This window comes from Stenella coeruleoalba (assembly GCF_951394435.1).
Source record: "Stenella coeruleoalba genome assembly, chromosome: 2".
In the NCBI taxonomy this organism is placed as follows: Eukaryota; Metazoa; Chordata; class Mammalia; order Artiodactyla; family Delphinidae; genus Stenella; species Stenella coeruleoalba.
The window spans coordinates 49,287,725-49,305,686 of NC_137147.1; the positions used below are offsets into that span (position 1 = coordinate 49,287,725).

Here is a 17,962-nt window from a genome sequence, read left to right on the forward strand (position 1 = left end):
TTTCCCCATTATATATTCTTGCATCCTTTTCCATAGATTAATTGACCATATAAGTGTGGGTATTTCTGGGCTTGCTATTCTGCTCCATTGACCTGTGTGCCAGTACCATGCCATTTTGATTACTGTAGCTTTATAGTATAAATCAGGGAGTGTGATACCTCCAGCTTTGTTCTACTTTTTCAAGATTGTTTTGGTTATCTGGAATGTTTTGTGTTTCCATATAAATTTCAGAATTATTTGTTCTAGTTCCATGAAAGATGCCGTTGGTATTTTGACAGGGATTGCATTGAATCTGTAGATTGCCGCCGGTAGTATGGTCATTTTAATAATATTAACCTAATTCATGAACATGACATATCTTTCCCTTTGTTCCTGTTGTCTGCAGTTTCTTTCATCACTGTCTTACAGTTTTCCTAGTACAAGTCTTTTACCACCTTGGTTAGATTTATTCCTGTGTATTTTATTCTTTTTGATGCAATTGTAAATGGGATTGTTTTCTCAATTTCTCTTTCTGATAGTTAATTACTAGTATATAGAGACACAATAGGTTTCAAAACAATCTTGAAAAAGAAAAACAAAACTAAAGGTATCATACTCCCTGATTTCAAACTATACTATAAAGCTACAATAATATATTAATTTTTATCTTGCAGTTTTACTGAATTCATTTATTAGTTTTAATAGTTTTTTTTGTGGCATCTTAAAGATTTTCTCTCTATATAATATAATGTCATCTACAAACACTGACAGTTTTACTTATTCCAGTTTGGATTCCTTTTATTTATTTTTCTTCTCTGATTGCTGAGGTTAGGACTTCCAAAACTGTGTTGAATATAAGTGGGGAGAGTGGACATCCTTGTCTTGTTCTTGATCTTACAGGAAATGCTTTCAGCTTTCCACTGTTAAGTATGATGTTGACTGTAGATTTGTCATATATGGTTTTTATTGTGTTGAGGTATGTTCCCTTTATACCCACTTTGTTGAGAGTCTTTATCATAAATGAATGTTGAACTTTGTCAAAAGCTTTTTCTGCATCTCTCAAGATGATGATATGATATCATAAGTGAATGCTGAACTTTGTCAAAAGCTTTTTCTGCATCTCTCAAGATGATGATATGATTTTTATTCTTCAGTTTATTAATGTGGTGTATCACATTGATTGATTTGAAGCTTTTGAACCATCCTTACATCTCTGGGATAAATATCACATGATCATAATGTATAATCCTTTTAATGTATTGTTAAATTCAATTTGCTCATATTTTGTTGAGGATTTTTGCATCTATGTTCAGTGATATTGTTCTTTAATTTTCTTTTTTGTAGTGTCTTTGGTTTTGGTATCAGGGTGATGCTGGCCTTGTAGAATCAGTTTGGAAGTATTCCTTCTTTTTCCATTTTTTAGAGTAATTTGAGAAGGATAAGTATTAACTCTTCTTTAAATGTTTGGTAGAATTACTTTTCAAGATATCTGGTCCTGGAATTTTGTTTGTTGGAAAAAAAATTTTTTTACTGATTTAATTTCATTACTGGTAATTGATCTGTTCATATTTTCTGCTTCTTCCTGATTCAGTCCTGAGAGTTTGTATGTTTCTAGGAATTTGTACATTTCTTCTGGGTTGTCCATTTTATTGGCATATAATTGTTTGTAATATTCTCTTATGATCCTTTGATATATGTTATGTCAGCTGTAAGTTCTCTTTCATTTCTGATTTTATTCAGGTCTTCTGTCTTTTTTTCTTGATGAGTCTGGCTAAAGATTTATCAGTTTTCTTCATCTTTCAGAGAACCAGCTCTTAGTTTTATTGATCTTTCCCATTTTTAAAAAATTTCTATTTTGTTTCTGCTCTCATTTTTATTATTTATTTTCTTCTACTGACTTTTGGTTTTGTTTGTTCTTCTTTTTCTAGTTCCTTTAGGTGTATGGTTAGATGTTTATTTGAGATGTTTCTTGTTTCCTGAGGTAGACTTGTATTTCTATAAACTTTCCTTTTAGAACTGCTTTTGCTGTATCCCATAGATTTTGGATGGTTGTGTTTCCATTTTCATTTGTCTCCAGGTGTTTTTTGATTTCCTCTTTGGTTTCTTCAGTGACCCATTCGTTGGTTAGTAGCATATTGTTTAGCCTCCACGTGTTTGTATTTTTTGCAGTTTTTTTTTTCTTGTAGTTGATTTCTAGCCTCATATCATTGTGGTTAGAAAAGATGCTTGCTATGATTACATTCTTCTTAAGTTTATTGAAATTTGTTTTGTGGTCTAGCATGTGATCTGTTGTGGAGAGTTTTTTTCCCTATCCCTTAAATGTGGGTAATATTCTAGGATTCTGCTCTTGAATCTCTTTTCTTCTAACTCTACATACTTCTCTTAGGTTATGTCATCTACTGGCCTGGATTCAATAATATTGATGATGCCCAATCTGTCTCCAATCCATGTTAGCTCTTGAGCTTCAGGAGCTATTAAGTGGCTTACCAGATATCTCCATATCTCCAGTTAGTTTTCCATAGGAACCTAAATGTTAAGTATGTTCGAATCTGAGCCCCTTATCTATGTTCCTTCACTGTCCTTCCCCTCCACCCATAAAATGTGTTCATCTTCCTGTGTCTGTCATCTTAGTGAATGGAATCACAGTGTGTATTCACTTGTACAATGTAGAAACTAGGGGTTATCCTAGACTTGCTATTCCTTTGCATTCACATTAGCTTGCTAATTCCTAATGGAGACAAGCTGGACTAGAGCATAGCAGAGAACATAGAGGAAAGTTAATGGATTTGCTTTATATTTTTAAGCCATCATTATTTGCTGAGATATCAGATGTGAAGAATGTGAAGGAAAGAAATGAAGAATGACCTTGGGTTTTGTACTTGAGCAACTGGCTGGCTGCAGTAAATTTTATTTAGATTGGGAAGATGTGAAGATGAATGGGTTTATGGAGCAGAGAAAACTGAGTGTTATGTGTTAGGCATGTTAGGGTTGACATGCCTGTCAGGTTTCCATGGATTTAGGAGTCTGGAGCTGGGTGAGGAGAGATTTATCCTGGAGATGGTTGTTAAAGCCATAGGACTGCATAGGACAATGTTAGGTAAAGAAAAGGTGAAATTCTGTGTTAGGATAGGTAATAGAGGAGTGAGTAAACAGAGGCTTAGGCATTATTGAAGGCTTTAAGAGAGAGATATAAAATATTCTTTTTGAAGAGTAGAAAATCAAACCTAATGGAGAAGTTGTAGTTTGTAGTTTGAGGTTTGTGTTTTGATTTGAAAATAACACCAGTTAGTCTGATTTTATACATTTTTTCCCGGGTATCATTTAGCTATTCAATATCAGTATGGAATTAGTGGATAATCAAGTTTAATCAGATTAGGATTTTGCTAGGCTAGTATGACAGAGGATAAGAGGAGAAGGAAGTTAAGGTTGTTTGTAAGGGAGTGATTATAAATAGAGTGGTGCACCATGGAACCCTGACAGTTAAGGGAAGATGTGAGGAATTGAGAGATGTAATTGGTAGTCATATAGGAATGCACTGGATTGATGAGGTGGAAAGATCACTGGAATGGAAAGACTAGAGTAAGTGAGCTGAAAGGGTAGGAAGTCATGATCAGGAATTACGATGTTTGAAGTCAAGATTCAGATAGGAGGCTAAGGATTGAAAAGTCAGAGAGTAGATCTGGATGTTGAAGTTTCTAAGAATGGTACCAAGAAAAGAGGTGGAGAGGAAGACTGTGAGCCAGGAACCATAAAGTCCTGAGTGAACAAGAAGGGATGACCAAGAAGTTAGTAGATGATGGCTACAATAGGGTAGTGGGTGATACTGTCTTTCCTGAGCTTCAGAGGAATGTTGTCTCTCACCATCGTCTCTTTACACTCTTATGTTGCCCTTAATACAAGATAATTTTACTACTTTGAAATGACCATGTTTTTTCCTATCTTTACACCTTTGCCTAGAATTCTGTTATAATCCCTTACCCCACCCCACTCTTCCCAGGAAAGTCTCTCATAATATCCATGTTTAGATTTACTTTTTCCTGGAAGCTTTCTCCAACCAGCTTTGACTTGGCTCAGAAGCCTCCTGTGTTGTCTTGTATCACCTTTGAGAGATTTGTCACACTTCGTTGTATTTACTATTCACTGTGTCACCAACTGATAGAAAGCTTCCTAAAGACAGCACTGTTTTGTTTCATTATATCCCCAGTTTCAATATCAGTGCCTGGCACATATTTGTTAAATAATAATATTTGGTATTCAGTGTTTAGTAATATTTGTTGATTGAATGAACCTGTAAAAAACAATGTTCCATAAAGAATCAGCTATAGAGGTTTTACAACCTATGACATAATTGACTGCTTCTTTTGTGGGCAGACCAGCTACTTGGCTTTCTTCAAACTTTACAGATGCTGTGTTACTACTATTGTATCGTAGTTCATATTCTTAAGTCTGGGATACATAATTTTGACTCTGAGAAGTAGTCACTAGCCACAAGAGATAGCTTGTTAAATATTGAGATATCTGGATTCTCTATTGTTATATTAAAGGATATTTTTGGAGGAAGGGTGTATATTTGAAATTGATGCCCCCAGTTGGCTTCCTGGAAAAGTTTTGTGACCCTAAGAAATGCTGGAAGGAAATTACCTGGGGATAGGATGAGGGGCCTAATGTAAAGAACAGTGAAGTGGCATACAAGAGCTGATCTCATTTATCTTCATGGTGACCACCTTGGTTGCTATAACTTTTAGATGACTGTCAATACTTGCCAGTTACCTTTTTTACCCCTGTTAAAAGAAATTATCTTCCAGCTTCCTCACTACTGAGAGGTACTGTGCCTTAAGTCATATCTTTCTATTCTTTGTTGGTAACTCAAGACTTTTCCTTTAATTATTTTTTAGTCACATTAAAAATTTTACAGCATGTTGGAAAGTTCATGGCTTATAAAACTGGCATCTGCATAATATTGTTGAAATAGAAATGGATAAGTTAAGAAGATAAACATCTTTAATTTTTTTTTCTTGGTGCAAGTGGAAATTTAACTTCTTACTATGAATTAAAAATCCAGACAGGAGAGTTTGAGTAAAAATACGTCTCCGGTAGTAAATTGACTTGGAAATATTAAGAGATAAGGGAAACACCTTGGCAATGAGAATAGAAACTTAATTTAAGTGGAAAGGCTGTTTTATGGATTTTATAGTGACATTGATCCCATTTATTATTAGTTTATCTTTTTCCACCTAATAATTTTAATTCCTGATTAATAAAGAATTAAATAAGAGACAAACTATAGTAAAATATTTTATTGGACTTCTAGGTGTTCAGTATACCCTTAAGTCTAAATATTAGTGTATAGCAATAACCTACTAAAATAAATAGGAATCAGAAATATATTTAGATCTTTTGGTAGAGGTGCTGTGGTATTTCTGTTAGTTCCTTTTATAAACACAGTGCAGGATCTTTAAATTCTTGTGTGTTAAAGTTAAAAACAAAAATACTTGAGAATATCACACTTAATTTGTTGAAAGGAAATGTTGGGTTTCAAAAACTAGTATTGCGTATGACTCCACTGGATTATAGTGTGAAATTGTATAGTTAAATTTCTGAAAGATCTCTTTAGTAAATTGAATCTGTAAAGTCTCTGTTTAGATCTTTTTTTCTGAAAGCCTCTTTGCCTTTCATTATAAAAGAGCCTGGTACTGCTTTCTGTTTTAAAAATCCAGCTGGAAAATTACAGAGTATGAACATTTGCCCATCGGTTCTTCATTTGGAGAGAACAGAAATAATGTCTTCAAAATGGAGACTGACACTTAAGTGTTTACCCTGTCAGTGGGAGTTATAGCTTATATTCTTTTTTTTTAATTTCTGTAACGACATATAGTATATTTTGGCTTGTGCATGGTGTAGCTGAATTTTAAAATACTATATATATTTTATGTGGTTCTGTGATTGTTCAAATCTTCCAGTGATCTGTTCCTTCCCGAGTCCCTCAGAATCTCTAAAGAAAGGTGTCCTTGGTTCTTGAGTCATTTTGGTTCTGTTAAATTGAAATTCAACATATTTGTGTTGATTCTAATCATAAAAATCGACTCAATATGTCTGAAAGTATCAGTATACTTAAAATTTAATTTTATGTGTATTCTTTTAAAAATAATTAATACATTTAATTTTATTATAGCTTTATATTTACAGATTAGTTGAGCGGATACATAGAGTTACATTCATCCACACCTCACCCACCCACCTATGCAGTTTCCCCTTTTATTAACATCTTGCATTAAGTGTGGTATATTTATTACAATTATTGAACCAGTATTGATATATTATTATAGTTCATAGTTTACATGAAGGATCACTCTTTGTGTTGTACAGTTTTATGGATTTTGACAGATACCTAATGACGTGTATCCATTACAGTTTCATACGAGAATAGTTGCACCATCCTAAAAATTCCCTGTACTTCACCTGTTCATCACTCTTCACCCAGACCCCTGGCAACCATTGTTGTTTTCACTCTTTCTATGCTTTTGCCTTTCCCAGAATGTCACATAGTTGGACTCATGTAGTATGTAGCTTTTCCAGACCGGTTTCTTTCACTTAGCAGTATGCATTTACGGTTCTTCCATATCTTTTCATGGCTTGATGGCTTTTTATCACTGAATAATACTCCACTGTATGGATATAAACTGCTGAAAGATCTTAGGAATGGGGAAAAGACCTGAGGCGATTCTTTTGTCACAGGCAAGGAAGAGGAGAGGGTAGGAATGGTGTGAGGCTTCTGGCTGACCTTTTCCCATTTCTCTAGATGCCTTTGCAGTTGGGGGAAGGGTAACCATGGATGGGGGGAGTTAAAATGTTTGTTTTCTCTTCCTGAGACTCCTCCTTACCCTATTTACTGCAGTAGATGAGGAAAATATGAACTTCTCATCACAAAATATTTGAGACTGCTGCTGTAGAAAAAATCCTTTTTTCTTCTACCTTTCTGTTTGTGACTTTTCCTCTGCATCCCTCTCCCCCATTCTATTATTTTTCTCACCCTCTATATGTCATTTCTAAAAATATCCCTTCTGAGGCTCTCTTCCCTACATTCTCTGTCATTCTTTTCTGTTTTATCATATGCTCCTTATTTATGCCAAGTGTGAAAATTCATATTCAAATCTAATATACTAAAATGAAAAATGTTGTAGATTACTAAATAGCATTTCCACATAGTGTGCCACACTGGGTGTAATGAAAATGAGCACTCATATTCGTGTTGACAGTATTATGGCACAGTGCTTTTAGGCTCTTTTGGCAGTATGTGTTGATGGCCTTAAATGTTCATATTTATACCCTTGACCTAGTAATCTCATACCTTAGAACCCATTTGAAAGAAATAGTCTTAAATAATGAAAAGACTATGTATAACATCCTTAATATCTAACAGTAAGGGAGAATGATTATATGAGCTATTATATAGACATTTAAAATTATGTAGAGCACTGAGAAAGTACATGATTTTGAAAAAATAAAATAAAAATCTGCACCTATAATAGAACTTGGCAGACGTAGATTTAACATCTAAGGTTGGTGAGAGTGTGAATCCCCATAATTTTTTTCAGAGCAATATGGCAGTATGTCCATTTTAAATCCACATACATTTTAACTTAACAATTATGTTTATAGGTTGCCTTACTGATAAACTTTGATATGTGCTAAAATATTTGCAGTGATAATCATTGAAGCATTAATTATACTAAGTCTATCCATGATATTTTCTTAAGTGGTAAGTAGTGTCTCTTCTAGGAATTTACTTGAAGGAAATAATCAAGGCTGTGGATAGATATAAAGCTATGAGGTATATATATTCCTCTATTTATAATTCCAAAATAATATTAAAATCCTAAGTGTCCATTAATAGCCAATAAGTTAAATAAATTATACCATCAGTGGAAAATTAGGCAGCATTGCACATCATGTTGTCGAAGACTGTGATGGCACATCTTCTATAACACGTACACACTTGAGCACACATACACAGGGCAAAAAAGGAAATATGTACACTAAGCGTTAACTTTTTACCTCTGGGTAGTAAGATACACATGATTTGGTTATTTATTTTCCTTTAATGGCCTAGGACTATATTTATAAAATATAGAAAAACCATGAGTATTTTTTTTAATTAAGAAAAGTAAGTATAAGAAAAGACTTGGAGGAAGGACACCAAAATTTTAAACAGTAGTTGTTTTTTAGTGGTGGGATTAAAGAGAATTGTGTGTGTGTGTGTGTGTGTGTATTTTTTCTATATTTTCTTTATTGGGAAAATGAGTATACTCATTTCACTGGAAATAAAGATTTTGTTTTTCAATTTTGTTAAAAGCCTGATTGATAAGCAACTAATGAACATAGTACCAAGTAACTTTTATACAGTTGACAGACTTTTTTAAAGTTTTACTTTCATTTTTATTTTAGGCCAGAAATATACATACGGGAGAGCTGGCTGCAGTAAAAATTATCAAATTGGAGCCTGGTATGTATTAAAACTCTCAAGACAACTTTTGAACACTTTTCTTGTGCAGTTCATAAATATATCACTTAAAAGCATTTTCCATATTTCCTTTCTTGTTTCCCTTCTTCCAAAAGAGTCTTATGTTGTCATAAAAAGGGTATCTCCTATATGGTTACATTAAATTCCACTGGAGGTTGTTGGTTAAAGACGAATTTGATGCAGTAATTTTGTTGCTGAAGTCTGAAATATGCATATTCAAAAATTGAAAGACACATTGACAAACAAAAAGTAACGTTAAAATAATGTTAAATTAATTTTCTTTTAAGATGATAGTGAAATATTTGGACTTCAATTTAAGCTTTTATGAGAATGTGATTAGTAAAGTATTCATTGATTTGGGGGAATATTTGGTGAAATTCAGGATAATTATATTTTATATGTCAGCCATTCCCTGGCTGGTTGATAGGTTTAATAATTCTGGTCTTAGCCTAATGCTTATTTTTTTATACTTCTGTCTGTGCGAAGACTGTTTATTTTAAAACATACTGAGTAACTTGCTTTGAAAATAAAACAACTGTATAAAACCTGAAACTATTTACTTATTTTGATGTCCTAAAAGTTTCTAATGAGAGCAGTAGTAGCTTTCTTTTTTCTCCAATTTCTGTTTTTTTTCTTTCTTTCCTCTTTCTTTCTTTCTTTCTTTTTACTGTGGTAATGTACACATAACATAAAATTTGCCATCCAAACAATTTTAAAGTGTACAGTTCAGTGGTATAAAATACATTCATAATGTGGTGTTACCATCACCACCATCCATGCCAGAATTCTTCTATTTTTATTGTTTTGGAGGACCACCATACTGTTTTCCACAGTGGCTATACAGTTTATATTCCCATCCATACTACACAAGTGTTCCAGTTTCTCCACATCCTTTACAACACTTGTTATTTTTCTGCTTTATTTGTTATAACAACCACCCTAGTGGAAGTGAGGGGGTATCTCATTGTAGGGTTTTTTTTGCATTTCCCTAATGATTAGTGATGTTGAGCATCGTTTCATGTGCATATTGGCCATTTGTGTATCTGCTTTGCAGAAATATCTATTCAGATCCTCTGCCCATTTTTTTTTCACATCTTTATTGGAGTATAACTGCTTTACAATGTTGTGTTAGTTTCTGCTGTACAACAAAGTGAATCAGCTATATGTATACATATATCCCCATATCCCCTCACTCTTGAGACTTCCTCCCACCCTCCATATCCCATCCCTCTAGGTCATCACAAAGCATCGAGCTGATCTCCCTGTGCTATGCAGCAGCTTCTCGCTAGCCATCCATTTTACGGTTGGTAGTGTATATATGTCAATGCTACTCTCTCACTTCATCCCAGCTTCCCCTTCCCTGCTGTGCCCTCAAGTCTGTTCTCTACGTCTGCATCTTTATTCCTGTCCTGCCACTAGGTTCATCAGTACCGCTTTTTAAAATTCCATACATATACATTAGCATATGTCATTTGTTTTTCTCTTTCTGACTTACTTCACTCTGTATGACAGATTCTAGGTCCATCCACCTCACTACAAATAACTCAACTTGGTTTGTTTTTATGGCTGAGTAATATTCTACTTAATATATGAGCCACATCTTTATCCAGTCATCTATTGATGGACATTTAGATTGCTTCCATATCCTGGCTATTGTAAATAGTGCTGAAATGAACATTGTGGTACATGTATCTTTTTAAATTATGGTCTTCTTAGGGTATATGCCCAGTAATGGGATTGCTGGGTCATATGGTAGATCTATTTTTACTTTTTTAAGGAACCTCCATACTGTTCTTCATAGTGGCTCTATGAATTTACATTCCCAGCAACAGTGCAAGAGGGTTCCCTTTTCTCCACACCCTCTCCAGCATTTATTGTTTGTACCTTTTTTGATGATGGCCATTCAGACTGGTGTGAGGTGATACCTCATTTTAGTTTTGATTTGCATTTCTCTAAGGATTGGTGATGTTGAGCATCCTTTCATGTGCCTGTTGGCAATCTGTATATCTTCTTTGGAGAAATGTCTATTTAGGTCTTCTGCCCATTTTTGGACTGGGTTGTTTGTTTTTGTGACATTGAGCTGCATGAGCTGCTTGTATATTTTAGAGGTAAATCCTTTGTCAGTTGCTTCATTTGCAAATATTTTCTCCCATTCTGAGGGTTGTCTTTTCATCTTGTTTATGGTTTCCTTTGCTGTGCAAAAGCTTTGAAGTTTCATTAGGTCCCATTTCTTTATTTTTGTTTTTATTTCCCTTACTCTAGGAGGTGGGTCAAAAAGGATCTTGCTGTGATTTATGTCATACAGTGTTCTGCCTATGTTTTCTCAAAGAGTTTGATAGTGTCTGGCCTTAGATTTAGGTCTTTAATCCATTTTGAGTTTCTTTTTGTGTATGGTGTTAGGAAATATTCTGATTTCATTCTTTTACATGTACCTGTCCAGTTTTCCCAGCACCACTTATTAAAGAGGCTGTCTTTTCTCCATTGTATATTCTTGCCTCCTTTGTCAAAGATAAGGTGACCATATGTGCGTGGGTTTATCTCTGGGCTTTCTATCTTGTTCCATTGATCTATATTTCTGTTTTTGTGCCAGTACCATACTGTCTTGATTACTGTAGCTTTGTAGTATAGTCTGAAGTCTGGGAGCCTGATTCCTCCAGCTCTGTTTTTCTTTTTCAAGATTGCTTTGGCTATTCAGGGTCTTTTTGTGTTTCCATACAAATTGTAAAATTTCTTGTTCTAGTTCTGTGAAAAATGCCATTGGTAATTTGAATGGGATTGCATTGAAGCTGTAGATTGCTTTGGGTAGTATAGTCCTTTTCACAATATTGATTCTTCCAATCCAGGGGCATGGTATACCTCTCCATCTGTTTATGTTATCTTTGATTTCTTTCATCAGTGTTTTATGAGTACAGGTCTTTTGTCTCCTTAGGTAGGTTTATTCCTAGGTATTTTATTCTTTTTGTTGTGATAGTAATGGGATTGTTTCCTTAATTTCTTTTTCTTATCTTTCGTTGTTAGTGTATAGGAATGCAAGAGATTTCTGTGCAGGAATTTTGTATCCTGCAACCTTACCAAACTCATTGATTAGTTCTAGTAGTTTTCTGGTGGCATCTTCAGGATTTTCTATGTATAGTATCATGCCATCGGCAAACAGTGACAGTTTTACTTCTTCTTTTCCAATTTGTATTCCTTTTATTTCTTTTTCTTGTCTAATTGCTGTGGCTATGACTTCCAGTACTATGTTGAATAATAGTGGTGAGAGTGGACATCCTTGTCTTGTTCCTGATCTTAGAGGAAATGCTTTCAGTTTTTCACCATTGAGAATGATGTTTACTGTGGGTTTGTCGTATATGGCTTTTATTATGTTGAGTTAGGTTCCCTGTATGCCCACTTTTTGGAGAGTTTTTATCATAACTGGGTGTTGAATTTTGTCAAAAGCTTTTTCTGCATCTATTGAGATGATCATATTGTTTTTATCCTTCAGTTTGTTAATATGGTGTATCACATTGATTGATTTGAGTATATTGAAGAATCCTTGCATTCTTGGGATAAACCCCATTTGATCATGGTGTATGATCCTTTCCATGTGTTGTTGGATTCTGTTTGCTAGTATTTTGTTGAGGAATTTTGTATCTAAGTTCGTCAGTGATATTGGTCTATAATTTTCTTTTTTTGTGATATCTTTGTCTGGTTTTGGTATCAGGGTGATGGTTGCCTCGTAGAATGAGTTTGGGAATGTTCCTCCCTCTGCAGTTTTTTGGAAGAGTTTGAGAAGGATAGGTGTTAGCTCTTCTCTAAACATTTAGTAGAATTCCCCCTTGAAGCCATCTGGTCCGGACTTTTGTTGAAAGATTTTTAATTGCAGTTTCAATTTCATTACCTGTGATTGGTCTGGTTATATTTTCTAATTCTTTCTGGTTCAGTCTTGGAAGGTTGTACTTTTCCAAGAATTTGTCCATTTCTTTCAGGTTGTCCATTTTTTGGGCATATAGTTGCTTGTAGTAGTCTCTTATGATCTTTTGTACTTTTGCAGTGTCTGTTGTAATCTCTCCTTTTTCATTTCTAATTCTTTTGATTTGAGTCTTCTCCCTTTTTTTCTTGATGAGTCTGGCTAATGGTTATCAATTTTGTTTATCTTCTCAAAGAACCAGCCTTTAGTTTTATTGATTTTTGCTATTGTTTTCTTTGTTTCTATTTCATTTATTTCTGCTCTCATCTTTATGATTTCTTTCCTTCTACTCATTTTGGACTTTCTTTGTTCTTCTTTTTCTAGTTGCTTTAAGTGTAAGGTTAGATTGTTTATTTGATATTTTTCTTGTTTCTTGACGTGAGCTTGAATTGCTATGAACTTCCCTGTTAGAACTGCTTTTGCTGCATCCCATAGGTTTTGGATTGTCATGTTTTCATTGTCATTTGTTTCTAGGGTTTTTTTTTTTTTGCAGTACGTGGGCCTCTCACTGTTGTGGCCTCTCCCGTTGCGGAGCACTGGCTCCGGACGCGCAGGCTCAGCGGCCATGGCTCACGGGCCCAGCCGCTCTGCGGCATGTGGGATCTTCCCAGACCGGGGCACGAACCCATGTCCCCTGCATCGGCAGGTGGACTCTCAACCACTGCGCCACCAGGGAAGCCCTGTTTCTAAGAATTTTTTTATTTCCTCTTTGACTTCTTTAGTGATCCCTTGGTTATTTAGCAGCGCACTGTTTAGCGGCCATGTATTTGTGTTTTTTACTGTTTATTTCCTGTAATTGATTTCTAGTCTCATAGCATTGTGGTTGGAAAAGATGCTTGATACAATTTCAGTTTTCTTAAATTTTCCACGGTTTGATTTGTGACCCAAAATGTGATCTGTTCTGGAGAACCTTCTGTGTGCACTTGAAAGAAAGTGTATCCTTCCATTTTTGGGTAGAACATCCTAAAAATATCAGTTAAGTCTCTCTGGTCTCTTGTGTCATTTAAAGCTTTTCTTTCCATATTTATTTTCTGTCTGGATGATCTGTCTGTTGGTGTAAATTTGGTGTTGTCCCCCACTATTATTGTGTTACCATTGATTTCTCCTTTTTATGGTTGTTAGCATTTGCCTTATGTATTGAGGTGCTCCTATGTTGGGTACATAAATATTTATGATTGTTATGTTTTCTTCTTGGATTGATCCCTTGATCATTATGTGGAAAGATGGTTTGCAAATATTTTCTCTCATTCTGTGGGTTGCCTTTTTACTGTGTTGATAGTGTCTCTAGGTGCACAAAATGTATAAATTTTCTTGAAGTCCAGTTTGTCTGTTTTTCTTTTGTTGCCTGTGCCTTGATCATTATGTGCCTTTGGTGTCATACCCAAGAAATCATTGCCAAATCTGATAACATGAAGCTTTTGCCCATGTTTTCTTCGAAGAGTTTTATAGTCTTAGGTCTTTGATCCATTTTGAGTTAATTTTTTTGTATACGGTGTTAGGTAAGGGTCCAACGTCATTCTTTTGCTTATGGATAGCCACTTTTTCCTAATATCATTTGTTGAAAACACTGTCCTTTCTCCATTGAATGGTCTGTTTTTTGTTTATTTGTTAATTCTTGTTGGCTGCGTTGGGTCTTTGTTGCTCTGCGCAGGCTTTCTCTAGTTGCAGCAAGATGCAGCTACTCTTCATTGCAGTGTGCAGGCTTTTCGTTATGGTGGCTTCTCTTGTTGTGGAGCACAGGCTCTAGGGCGCACAGGCCTCAGTAGTCTTGGCATGCGGGCTCTACAGTGCAGGCCTAGTAGTTGTGATACATGGGCTTAGTTCCTCCATGGCATATGGATCTTCCCGGACCAGGGATCGAACCTATGTCCCCTGCATTGGCAGGAGGATTCTTAACCACTGCGCCACCAGGGAAGTCCCCTGTTGAATGGTCTTATTAGCACTCTTGTCAAAAATCATTTGAACCGTATATGTGAAGGTTTATTTTTGGGCTCTCTGTTCTATTCCATTGGTCTCTATGTCTGTAGAGTACCTGTATCACACTATTTTGATTTTAGTAGCTTTGTAGTAAGTTTTGAAATCAGGAAGTATGTGTCATTAGTTCTGTACTTCTTTTTCAATATTGTTTTGGCTCTTCAACATCCTCTGAGATTCCATGTAAATTTTAGGATGTGTTTTTCTATTTCTTCAAAAAATGTCATTGGAGTGAGGAGTAGTAATTTTTGACCAGGTGAGTGAATATTTGATCTGTTCATTTGCTGCTTCATAAAGTTAGACATGTAGAGTAATTGTGTCACCATAATTATGCCAGTTTCTTAATTTGCATAGTTAAAATGGTTTTACATTTCAAATACAATATTTTGATCATTATGTGTATGATTCATTAGGGAGAGATTACTGAGGTAGCATATGCTGCAACACTTTAAAAATAAGCTTCAGATATGGCACAGTATCTTTTTTTTCCTGGATAATAGAATTCATTATAATAATACCCTTTTAGAGTCTTCTAGTTAAGTTCCACCTAGTAAGTGTAGTATGGTCTCCAAAATGTCATTAACGCACATAGAAGAGACTATAATATAACAGAACTGCGCAAGCATTTGCCTCTTCTTGACTTACTTGAACAAATAAATATTTAAGTTATGTTCAAGGAACAGTTATAGTCCAGATAATGAATGGGCTGTTTTTGCAGAGGAAACAAAGAGAAAAACTAATAACGTATGCTAACACATATATATGGAATCTAAAAAAAAAATGGTTCTGATGAACCTAGGGGCAGGACAGGAATAAAGACAGATGTAGAGAATGGACTTGAGGACATGGGGAGGGGGGAGGGTAAGCTGGGATTGAAGTGAGAGAGTAACACTGACATATATACACTACCAAATGTAAAATAGATAGCTAGTGGGAAGCAGCTGCAGAGCACAGGGAGCTTTGCGACCACCTAGAGGGGTGGGATAAGGAGGGTGAGAGGGAGATGTAAGAGGGAGGGGATATATGTATGCATATAGCTTATTTACTTTGTTATACAGCAGAAACTAACACAACATTGTAAAGCAATTATACTCCAATAAAGATGTTAAAAAAAAGATGTTTATCCCTTATCTGCCTTCAGCAAGTATACTGGGCTCATCATAGCACAGTTTCAGTTATTCTATTTAAGGGCATGGCCTACTTTTGATTATGATTCATGTAATGAATTAATGAATATATTTTTAAAATCCTACAATTCTGACTTCTCAAGAAACCATAAGAAAGAAAGTGCACCATTATATGATGTTATTATTTAACAGATAAGGATTAATTGCTGGGACTGTAAACTAAGACTCTTTGAAAGGTTGGAATTTCTCACTGCTTGGCTTTTTAAAGTTGCTGCCTTTATGTTAGAGTTCACTCACATACGAAGGTTGACTAATGTTTAAATTCTTCCACCCCAAAAGAATCACATAGAAGTCCAGTAAATGCTTGATGATGCAATTTTAATGCCTGGCCATTTTAGTATTGTTAATTGTTTATAGTTATGCTTTGTTCAGTTCTATAAGGTTATTTGTTTTTTAATTGATTTTTAAATTTTTTTATTTTTTAATACAATTTTTAAAGGTTACACTACATTTACAGTTATTGCAAAATAGTGGCCATATTCCCCATGTTGTATAATACAGTACATCTTTGTAGCCTATCTTACACCCAGTAAGTTTGTACCTCCCACTCATCCACCCCTATATTGCTCTTCCCCCTGCTTAACTGGTAACCACTGGTTTGTTCTCTGTATCTGTGAGTCTGCTCCTTTTTTGTTATATTCACTAGTTTGTTATATATTTTAGATTCCGCATATAAGTGATATCATACAGTATTGGGCTTTCTCTGTCTGTCTTATTTCGCTTAGCATAGTGCCCTCCAAGTCCATCCATGTTGCTGCAAATGGCAAAATTTCATTCTTTTTTATGGCTGAGTAGTATTCTAGCGTGTGTATGTGTGTGTGTGTGTGTGTGTGTGTGTGTGTGTGTGTATGTATGTGTGTGTATACACCCCTACATCTTCTTTATCCATTCAGCTGTTGGTGGACACTTAGGTTGCTTTCATATCTTGCTTACTATAAATGTTCATGTATGAAAGATACATGCACATTGGGGTGGATGAGTGGGAGGTATCTTTTCAAATTAGTGTTTTTGTTTTTTCAGATATATACCCAGGTGTGGAATTGCTGGGTTATATGGTAGTTCTATTTTTAGTTTTTTGAGAAACCTCCCTACTGTTTTCCGCAGTGGCTGCACCAATTTACATTCCCACCAACAGTGTGCGTGGTTCCCTTTTCTCCACATCCTTGCCTAACATTTGTTAATTTGTATTCTTTCTGATGATAGCCATTCTGAGAGGTGTGAGGTGATATCTCGTGGTTTTGATTTGCATCTCCCTGATGATTATTGATATTGAGCATCTTTTCATGTGCCTGTTGGCCATCTGCATATCCTTTTTAGAAAAAATGTCTGTGCAGTTCTTCTGCCCATTTTTTGATTGGGTTGTTTGCTTTTTTGATGTTGGGTTGTATGAGTTGTTTTTAAATTTTGGATATTAATCCCTTGTCAGTCATATCATTTGCAAATATTTTCTTCCATCTGATAGGTTGTATTTTCGTTTTGTCAGTGGTTTCCCTTGCTGTGCAAAAGATTTTGAATTTAGTTAGGGAGAAAATGGATGCACAGAGTGACAAGTTAAAAGTTTTTAACAAAGAGAAAATATAAAGAAGAAACAGACAGATGAAGAATACAATAACTGAATGAAAAATACACTAGAAGGAGTAAACAGTAGAAAAATACACTAGAAGGGATAAACAGTAGAATAACTGATGCAGAGGAATGGATCAGTGAGCCGAAAGACAGAGTAGTGGAAATCACTGCTGCTGAAAGAAAAAGGAATGAAAAGAAATGACCATTTAGGAGACCTCTCGGACAACATCAAGTACATTAATATTCACATTATAGGAGTCTCAAAATATTTGAAGGCATTCTAGTTGAAAGCTTCCCTAACCCAGGAAAGGAAATGGTCACCCAACTCCAGGAAGCAGAGAGTCCCATACAGTATTAACCCAAAGAGGAACACACCAGGACACATTGTAATTAAAATGGCAGGAATTAAAGATAAAGAGGGAATATTAAAAGTGGCAAGGGAAAAGCAGCAAATAACATACAAGGGAACTCCCATAAGGCTATCAGTTAATGTTTCAGCAGAAAGTCCTCAGCCAGAAAGTAGTAGCATGATGTATTTAAAGTGATGAAAGGGAAGAAAATACAACCAAGAATACTGTATCCAGCAAGGCTCTCATTCACATTTGATGGAGAAATCAAAAGCTTTACAGACAAGCAGAAGCTAAAAGAGTTCAGCACCACCAAACCAGCTTTCCAATAAATGTTAAAGGAACTTGTCTACGCAAAAAAGAAAAGGCTGCAACTAGAAACAGAATATTACAAAATGAAAAAGCTCATCGATAAAGGCAAACACGTAGTAAAGATAGG

General features: G+C 35.2%; 1 protein-coding gene across 1 annotated transcript in view; it reads left to right on the plus strand.

Moving 5' to 3' along the window:
- Positions 1 to 17,962, plus strand: part of MAP4K5 (mitogen-activated protein kinase kinase kinase kinase 5) — a 139,194-nt gene that overhangs the window by 14,704 nt on the left and 106,528 nt on the right. Inside the window, exon 3 of the mRNA XM_079914284.1 lies at positions 8,425 to 8,482. Within this exon, the coding sequence (XP_079770410.1) occupies positions 8,425 to 8,482 (58 nt within the window). The remainder of the gene's footprint in view (positions 1 to 8,424; positions 8,483 to 17,962) is intronic.